At 43.8% G+C, this 10,140-nt stretch overlaps 1 protein-coding gene across 1 annotated transcript; it reads left to right on the top strand.

Moving 5' to 3' along the window:
* Positions 1 to 5: 5 nt before the first annotated feature.
* LOC111538841 (disintegrin and metalloproteinase domain-containing protein 1a-like) lies at positions 6 to 2,144 on the top strand (the record flags this gene model as incomplete). The annotated part of the gene is made up of 1 exon (XM_023206505.2): positions 6 to 2,144. A coding segment is annotated over one exon (2,139 nt), but the record flags the coding sequence as incomplete, so codon positions are not given.
* Positions 2,145 to 10,140: the final 7,996 nt, after the last annotated feature.

The raw sequence follows: 10,140 nt of genomic DNA, 5'->3' as shown, positions 1-10,140 counted from the left end.
TGGTTCACCTGAAGGTGAAGAGAAGCCATTTTGTGAATAACTTTCCAGTCTACAGTTACCACAATGGCATCCTGGGGCAAGAATCGCCTTTCATCTCACATGACTGCCACTATGAAGGCTACATAGAAGGAGTGTCAGGTTCTTTTGTTTCTGTCAACACCTGTGCAGGTCTCAGGGGCATCCTGATTAAGGAGGAAAAATCTTACAGCATTGAGCCCATGGACTCTTCAAGACGGTTTGAACACGTGTTATACACCATGGCACATGAAGCGCGAGTCTCCTGCGGTGTCACTTCCAGAGACAGCCAGGTGGTGTCCACTAGCTGGCAACAAGGGAGCAGGAAGCCTCGTGATCTACAGGCGCTGTCCTACTTGTGGTCACACACCAAGTACGTGGAGATGTTTGTCGTGGTCAACAACCAGCGGTTCCAGATGTGGGGCAGTAACATCAATGAGACGGTCCAGAGAGTAGTGGATGTCATTGCTCTGGCCGACAGCTTCACTAGGGGAATAAACACAGAGGTGGTGCTGACCGGAATGGAGATTTGGACCGAGGGGGACCTAATAGATGTCGCAGTGGACTTGCAAATCACACTCAGGAATTTCAATCGCTGGAGACAAGAGATGCTCTTCCGTCGTGCGAAGCACGATGTTGCCCACATGATCGTCGGGCATCATCCTGGACAGAATATGGGCCAGGCCTTTCTCAGTGGTGCCTGCTCAAGCGGTTTTGCGGCAGCTGTTGAATCCTTCCATCATGAAGATGTGCTGTCGTTTGCAGCCCTGATGGTCCATGAGCTCGGGCACAACCTGGGTATTCAGCACGACCACTCGGCCTGCTTTTGCAAAGAGAAGCACTTTTGCCTCATGCATGAAAATATCACAAAAGAAAGTGGCTTCAGCAACTGCAGCTCTGACTACTTCCACCAGTTCCTTCGAGAACACAAAGGGGCCTGCCTATTTAACAAGCCACGGCCCAGGGGCCGCAAGCGTAGGGATTCTGCCTGTGGAAATGGTGTGGTGGAGGACACGGAGCAGTGTGACTGTGGTTCTGCCTGTCACCTCGACCCATGCTGTGATCCCACATGTACTCTGAAGGAGCATGCTGAGTGCAGCCATGGCCTCTGCTGTCTGGACTGCGCTTTCAGAAGGAAGGGGTTTTTATGCCGTCCTACTCAGGATGAGTGTGACCTCCCAGAATATTGTGACGGTAGCTCTGCAGAATGCCCTGCAGACAGCTACAAGCAAGATGGCACGTTGTGTGATAGAATTCACTATTGCTCTGGGGGTCAGTGTAAGAACCCTGATAACCAATGTGTGAATATATATGGGTACCCTGCAAGATCTGCCCCGGAAGAGTGTTACATTTCAATGAATACCAGAGGAGACCGGTTTGGAAACTGTGGCCGTCCCGCTGAGAATCAGCAAACATATGTTACATGTTCAGATGATAATGTATTTTGTGGGAAACTCGTATGTACAGGTGTTCAATCCTTACCACGAGTCAAAGCTCAACATACAGTGATCCAGGTCCCTCATGACAATGACTGGTGCTGGAGCATGGATGCCGATAACATTACTGATATGCCTGATGATGGAGATGTGCACGTCGGCACTTCTTGTGCCCCAAACAAAGTCTGCACAGATCACTCCTGCGTTCATCACTCCATACTCCTGTATGACTGCAGACCAGAGGAATCGTGTCATGGGAAAGGAGTTTGCAACAATTTAAGGCACTGCCATTGTGAGCCTGGTTTTGCTCCTCCTGACTGCAAAAATCCAGGAAATGGAGGCAGTGTGGACAGTGGCCCTGCTGGTAAGCCAAGTGATGAAATTATAAGCACAGAAGAAAATCAAAATCATATTGTTGGTCATGGTAATCCCCAAAGAGGTGACATGAGTAATAATAAAAACAAAAGCCTAGGGAAGTCAGTGTACATAGTCCCCCTGTTGCTTTTAGCATTATTTGCAGGTCTAATTATTCTTGCCAGTATGGGAGCTAGGAAAGAGGTATTACAGAGGTCACAAGATTACACAGAAGGAACTCCAGAAGAGGTTGCACCAGAACAGAAAGTAGGCAAAGGAGAGGAAGAAGAGGCAAAAAATGAGTTGTCCAATAAAGCTAACAGCGGATACACTGGGTGAGGAGGAGGCTCGGTACTTCAGAGATGAAGTGGGCATTTATGCTGCTGTACTTCTGACTAAAAGTCTGTAATCTGTAAAATGTACTAATGTGGAAGGAGAGATTTTCTTCTACTTTCTTCATTTTAGTAATTGAGTACATTTAGTAATTGAGTACCTATGATTTAAAATTATATGTAAGATAAACTATTTTTATGCGCTCACATTTAATGAAACCATTTTAATTAAATTTTTGTTTTGAAGCATTCCTATCAATGTCTTGTCTTATTAGGACCAATTTTTGAGTTGCCTGTTTTTAGGTAATGCCATCTCCCATCTACTTTGTTTAACATGCAATACTATCTGCATATGTACATATTGCTTTTCTAGAATTTTATATCCCAATCATAACTACATATTATGTTATAAAAGTTGTTTATGTGATGTGTTGTTTTAATTTGCCCTGTGAAGTTTATTCATAAAATGAGATTTTAACATAAAGCTACAGAAACGCCTATTTGTTGATAATGTGTAAGTTAGGCTTTTTGTGACCTAATAATTGGGACTCCTAATGTTTGGGGGCTCTCTAGAAAAGGCTAGACCTGATCCAGGCACTTCTCAAACTCTCAGTCCAGATACCTAAAGAATGGAAAGGCAACCTAGGCAAGATGACCCTTGCTAAGGGGCTAACTTCTTGTTTGAAGGATTTGTTTCTTCATTTTTTGTCTTAATAATTCTACTGAAGTTCTTACTTTGTTTATTCACGATTGATAGGAACATCTCGAATTAGAAGTAACAGAACTTTCAGTGTGGTAGTCATTTCTCTGTGAAGTGAGGACATAGTAAGTATAACAGTAACATTCTCAATTCTGTGCCAGGCCCTGTGCTAAACACCTTACATTCACTGTCTTCATTTAATCCTCCCAACTGCCCTGTGAAACCTCCAACTTGTACATGAGGAAACAGAGACTGAAGAGTTTGCTCTAGTGCTAGCCAGTAAGTGGTGGGACCTGCATCCCTCCCCAGGAATGAGTGAATCTACTGCCTCATGAGCCTTTTCCTTCAGTTTTTTAAGAAAAAGGCCAGGCACAGTGGCTCATGCCTGTAATCCCAGCAATTTTTAGGAGGCCGAGGTGGGTGGATCACCTGAGGTCAGGAGTTGGAGACTAGCCTGGCCAACATGGTGAAACCCCATCTCTACTAAAAATACAAAAATTAGCCGGGAGTGGTGGCAGGCACCTGTAATCCCGGCTGAGGCAAGAGAATCGCTTGAACCCAGGAGGCCAGTGTTGCAGTGAGCAGAGATTGCGTCATCGCACTCCAGCCTGGGGACAAGAGCAAGACTTTGTCTAAAAAAAAAAAAAGTGAGGGAAAAGACATGTCCTTAACTTCCCAGAACACGGCTTTATCTTCAGTGACTCTAATGAAACCAAAGCCGTACAAATAAATGTCGATCCTATCATGAACCTATGGCATTGTATAGTCATTACGGATTAAAGTGTCTTTTCCCCTACTACATCCTGACAGATGGCTGGCAATAAGGTTGGCATCTTATTTAGCTCTGAGGGCCTGGCTCATGGTAAGTGCTCAGTAAGTGTTGGCCAAGTCAATGACTTAACCAGAGCCAACCTCAGAATATGGGGGATTGCTAGTCTCTAGGCATGGCACTTGCAAAATCTTTCTCAGGTACGATAGAGCTACAGACTGAGCAAATGCTCTGTCTCAGGGAAGGTCCTGAGCATCAGTCCCCAAGCATACACTTGCTGAGCCTCTCTTCTATCTGCCTACTCTATGTGCGATAACAGAGCAAACCAAAGGATAACACCTGCTGTCTGCTTTCAAGAAGCTTATGTTGCCGGGTGTGGTGGCTCATGCCTGTAATCCCAGCACTTTGGGAGGCCGAGGCGGGCGGATCACGAGGTCAGGAGATCGAAACCATCCTGGCAAACACGGTGAAACCCCGTCTCCACTAAAAATACAAAAAAATTAGCCAGGCGAGGTGGCGGCTGCCTGTAGTCCCAGCTTCTAGGGAGGCTGAGGCAGGAGAATGGCGTGAACCTGGGAGGCGACTGAGCTTGCAGTGAGCGGAGATCGCCCCACTGCACTCCAGGCTGGGAGACAGAGCGAGACTCCGTCTCAAAAAAAAAAAAAAAAAAAAAAAAGAAGCTTATGTTAGTTACTCTAAGTGGAATAAAAACTTCAAAGCAAAATCCGAAACGAAGTCTTCAGTTGTGGATACGTGACTACAAGGAAAACAGGTAGGAAAAGCAGGTCATAAGTTCTAATGTCTGATTCTGATAATCAAATCCAAGATGAATTTTATGCCAAAAGATCAAAATTCACAGTGAGAGACCATGGTGTGGGAACTCATGCCTGTAATCATAGCGCACTTTGGGAGGCCAAGGTAAGAGGATGGCTTGAATCCAGGACTTTGAGACCAGTCTGAGCAACATAAAAAAATTTACCAAGAAAATTTTAAAAAATTAGCTGGGCATGCTGGTGTGCACCTGTAGTCCCAGCTACTTCAGAGGCTGAGGCGAGAAGCTCCCTTGAGCCTAGGAGTTAGAGGCTGTAGTGGACCACAATCGCACCACCACACTCCAGCCTGGGCAACAGAATGAGATTCTGGTTCAAAAAAACAAAATAAAAAAGAAAGAACTCATGCTATCAGTTGGTAGGCACTTGAGAGGTTTGAGGACAAAAGTGAAACTGTGTAACTAAAGGTCTCTAGGCTCAGGCCTGTAATCACAGCATTTTGGGAGGCCAAGGCGGGCAGATCACCTGAGGTTGGCACTTTGAGACCAGCCTGACCTACATGGAGAGAAACCCCGTTTCTCTCTTTCTCTCCTACATGGGAGAAACCCCGTCTCTACTAAAAATGCAAAATTAGTCAGGCGTGGTGGTGCATGCCTGTAATCCTAGCTACTCGGGAGGCCAAGGCAGGAGAATCGCTTGAACCTGGGAGGCAGAGTTGTGGTAAGCCGAGATTGCACCATTGCACTCTAGTCTGGGCAACAAGAGCAAAAGTCCATCTCAAAAAAAAAAAAAAAGGGAAAATGCTGAAAAGCACTTGTACAGAGAACTTATACAGAGGGTTACAGAAGGGGTAACCCTCATAGTGGGCATGCTGATGGTGACTGTAATGAAAGAGAATGAGGCCGGGCGCGGTGGCTCAAGCCTGTAATCCCAGCACTTTGGGAGGCCGAGACGGGCGGATCACGAGGTCAGGAGATCGAGACCATCCTGGCTAACACGGTGAAACCCCGTCTCTACTAAAAATACAAAAAACTAGCTGGGCGAGGTGGTGGGCGCCTGTAGTCCCAGCTACTCCGGAGGCTGAGGCAGGAGAATGGCGTAAACCCGGGAGGCGGAGCTTGCAGTGAGCTGAGATCTGGCCACTGCACTCCAGCTCGGGCGACAGAGCAAGACTCCGTCTCAAAAAAAAAAAAAAAAAAAAAATGAAAATGAAAGAGAATGAGCATCACATATTTAAAGCATCAAGGGTAAGGGAATCACAATATAAATCATGATTTACACACAGGATGATTATTCTTGGCTGATTTAATAGAGCTCTTTAAGGACCAAAAGGCAAGTAGATAATTTGGAATCAATAAATAAAGCCAATACACGATTTCACAGCCTTGGACAAAGAAGTTACAAATTTTAGCAAATAAGTAGTCTTTTTGTAATAGACTTTTAAGATTTTAGTTGCTTATCCTTATTTTTAGGGTTTGTAGCTCAAACCCTGTTATAGCTCAAACTCTGTCAAGACCATGTTGAAGATGGGAAACCAAGATTAGAACAAGTGTTTGGTTTTTTTTTCTTTTGTTTTTGAGACAAGTTCTAGTTCTGTTGTCTAGGCTGGAGTGCAGTGATGCAATCATGGCTCACTGCATCCTTGAACTCCTGGCCTCAAGCAATCCTCCTGCTTCAGTTTCTCAAGCAGCTAGGACTACAGTCACATGCCTGTGACCATGCCTGGCTAATTTCTCTTTTTTTTTTTTTTTTGTATTTTAGTAGATACGAGGTTTCTCCATGTTGTCCAGGCTGGTCTCAAACTCCTGAGCTCAGGCAATCCGCCCACCTCAACCTCCCAAAGTGCTAGGATTATAGGCGTGAGCCACTGCGCCCAGCCAATTTTTATTTTTATTTTTTAATTTTTTTAAAGACACGGGGGTCTCACTATGTTACACAGGCTGGTCTCAAACTTCTTGCCTCAAGTGATTCTCCTGCCCTGGCCTCCCAAACTGCTGGGATTACAGATATAAACCACTGTGCCTTGCCTAGAACTGGTGTTTGAATAAATGTTCTCAGAAATGATGTTAGAAAATTGGACATGTTTGTAAACTCGCACATGAATTATAAAATGTCTAGAAACCTCAAACGCTAGCCATGAAGGCTGAGGTCCATTAGAATAGACTATTACAGGGAAGTGACCAGTTTTAACGTGGGCAGAGCAAAGAAGATATGGTAGGCCTGAAATCTCTGGGGTTCAAGGGGCAGCTTTCTGCATTATGTATGACTGTCTTTGCCTCTTGCTGTTAATATTTGGGGGCTTCTGAGTAATGCTTGTACCTTCCAATGACAACACAATAACATTGGTGGTCACATGTGACCCAGCCAGGTGCTACCCCAGGAGACTCTGGTGGTGACTTCTTGCTATTCTTTACCTGCCTTCTCTGGGCCAATCTTGTCCTATCTGTTCTCTCCCAGGCCAGTGGAGACCCAGGCCTTTACTTCACCAAAGTATAGCCAAGCCCAGGCTCTAGATTTTTATCCTGACATGGAAAAAACATAGGGAAATATACTGTGGGAAAGAAAGAAATGGGAAGCTGCAGACATTAATGCTACTGGACAGCCCAGGGGTCAAGCCCTTCCCTGGGAAATTTGGATTGGCCCTCCCTCTCCTTGGTCCCAAGCTGACATCTTTGCTTGTCCCTTCAGGAATACCTGATGAAATGTCTTCCTAACCTGGAGTCATACTGCACTCCCTTCTCTGGGGTTCAGTTGAAGAAAAAGTAAAGACTGACCTTAAACCCAGAGGACATTATGGCCTCACAGGGATGCAATTCTGCACACAATGAAGATTATCTCAATATCTCAAGAGTTATATTAGCTTGCCAAAAATAAATCAGCTTCTTCAGAGGTTGTAGTGAGCCAAGACTGTGCCATGGCACTCCAGCCTGGGCAACAAAACGAGATTCTGTCTCAAAAAAATAAATAAAATAAATAAACAAATAAATAAGTCAACTTCTTTTGTTTACAAACTTAATTCCATAGTAGCATTTTGGTATTGCCATTGGGTCAATGTGCCCACTGAAGTGTTTCTTCAAAATTAAGGGCAGATTTCTTCCAAGAATAAGGTTGCAATGTGCTGTACCTTTAATGTTAATACTGCTTTTGGACATTATCCTTGAAAAATGTTTGCGCTAAGCAGGAATATGAAAAAAAGACCCACTTATGGTGTTTAATAAAGATGTGAGTCTTACATAAGGAGGTCATGCCAGAATGAAGTATAAGAGGGTGATATGGTTTGGATTTGTGTCCCCACCCAAATCTCATGTCCAATTGCGGGGGGTACCTGGTGGGAGGTGATTGGATCATGGGGGCGGATTTCCCTCTTGCTGTTCTGTGATAGTGAATGAGTTCTCATGAGATCTGATGGTTAAAAAGTACGTCACACTTCCCCCTTCGTTCTGTCTCTGTCTCTCCTGCTACCATGTGAAGAAGGTCCTTGTTTCCCCTTCACCTTGAACCATGGCTGTAAGTTTCCTGAGGCCTCCCAGTCATGCTTCCTGACAAGCCTGTAAAACTGTGAGTCAATTAAAACTCTTTTTTTCATAAATTACCCAGTCTCAAGTAGTTCTTTATAGTAGTCTGAAAATGGACTAACAGAGGATATTGGGAGGAATTTGTCAATGACAAAGCCATGGTGACTTCCCATAGTTAGGAAATATTTTTTAAAATATTTCAAAGGAGGGCTGGGTGTCGTGGCTCACACCTGTAATGCTAGCACTTTGGGAAGCAGAGGTGGGCAGATCACTTGAGGCCAGGAGTTTGAGACCAGCCAGGAAAACATGGTGAAAACCTGACTCTGTTAAAAATACAAAAAATTAGCTGGGTTTGGTGGTGCGAGCCTGTAATCCCAGCTACTCAGGTAGCTGAGGCACGTGAATCGCTTGAACCCAAGAGGTGGAGGGTGCAGTAAGCCGAGATCACACCGGTGCACTCCAGGCTGGGCTACAAAGCGAGACTCTATCTCAAGAAAAAAAAAATTCAAAGGAAAACATCATAGATGGAATCATGACTGACCAAGTGTCTGACACGTCATGCCTGTTTCATTGCTATAATCTAATTAACTGGGTTCTCTAACATCCTTACTAAGATTCCCCAGACACACATTTGTCCTCACAGTCTGGAGTCCGGGAACTTTAACTTCTTGCCCATTATCTACAGTAGAAAATGCAAACTCGGTGTGACACTGAAGGACAGTGAAGACTAGGACCCCCTGGCTGTTTCCAACTATTATGGTCTATGGCTTCTGAAAACAAGTATTTCCTCCTATCAGCATACCTAACATGTCTGTCATCATCACATATCAGACATGACTCTGGATCAGATCATGGTCTTGTTTCCAGGGAATGACCTTACTCTTCCCTACTCCTATTTAGTTTGACCCTCACAGTCCCGGTGAGGCTCTTGAAACTGCTCCCACATATCTTGCTCAACTTTCTTTCCCAGATGAAATAAGGCTTGAGGATACTCATGGAAAGTGAGGCAGAACCTATAGAGGAGGCAGTCTGAAGCAGACCATCAGGTGGTTGTTTTCTAGGCAACAGGGAGAATATATGCTTCCTTATTAAGTGAAATTTCCAATTGGTACTGTGAGAGTGGGAAATATGTTTACTCATGAGACATGTTCTCAGAACCGCAATTCTGCAGAAATAGAAACAAAACCTTGTAAGAGACACACGAAAGTTCCTCTGGTAGTGGATCTAATAGCCATGAGCTAGGTGTTGCAGACAATTTCACATGAAAAATAGAAATAAAAAAGGCATAGTGTCAGTGCTAAGGAACAGGAGAAAAAGCTCTTCCTCATGCCCTCCACTGCCATCCTATTTACCCACCCAAAGCCATCTTTCTATTTCCATGAATAACTTATGTCATTATAAACAGGCAGAGACACAAATAAATATGCTAAGATAAAGCAAAAAGACACCAATTAGTTCTTTGGTTTAAAAAAATAAGAATGGGTCCCTACTTTGAGGTAATGGATATGTCGGGATTTATGGAAAGCTCCAGACATTCAGGTATCTCTTTATGGAAAAATGAAAACTGCTGCCATAAAATTATATAAGTATATCAAATCTTACAACTATGAAGGGTTTAAATGGAAAGTTTTATATTTTTACACTAATACCCTAAAATAAGAGCCTGTTCATCTTGTTCATCAGCTTTTACAAGAGCAGACAACTTCTGATCAGACTCAGTACATTGGCCATGTTTATAACCAATCTAAATACCTAAAAATGTTTTACAAAACAACTCAAGAGAAGAGATTTGAGACACCTTTCTTGAGCCCTCCAGGAGCTCTCTTCTTGCCTTGGATGCTAAGAACATGAGAACTATGTCAGCTCTGCATCTTGTGTTTTGCTAGCCTAATAAGTCCAACCAGGAAGATTTTTTTTTACAGCAAAAATGAACCTTTTTAAAAGGGACAAAGTCATCTTTGTTCTGAATGAGGGGACTTCCATGTTCCACATTCCTAAGTAGCAGGTGTCATGTTCTCACTGCTTGGTCTTAAGACATGGATCTGAACTTTCTGAGACCTGGGTTTCCTCCTCAGTAAGATGCCACACAGAGTATTTGTGAGGTGATCTAGTGCAGCACCTGGCATACAGCCTGTGCTCAAATAAATGCTGGTAGATCTCCAATCAAACACCATGATGAATATAGATTGTATTGTTAATTGTGTATTGTTCAGCAAAAATCAGATTTAATCGCCATCAACTTATAATAC

The sequence above is a fragment of the Piliocolobus tephrosceles genome, unplaced genomic scaffold (assembly GCF_002776525.5).
Source record: "Piliocolobus tephrosceles isolate RC106 unplaced genomic scaffold, ASM277652v3 unscaffolded_30084, whole genome shotgun sequence".
Taxonomy (NCBI): domain Eukaryota; kingdom Metazoa; phylum Chordata; class Mammalia; order Primates; family Cercopithecidae; genus Piliocolobus; species Piliocolobus tephrosceles.
The sequence above is the reverse complement of the archived record's forward strand: the minus strand, read 5'-3'. Positions and strand labels throughout refer to the sequence as shown.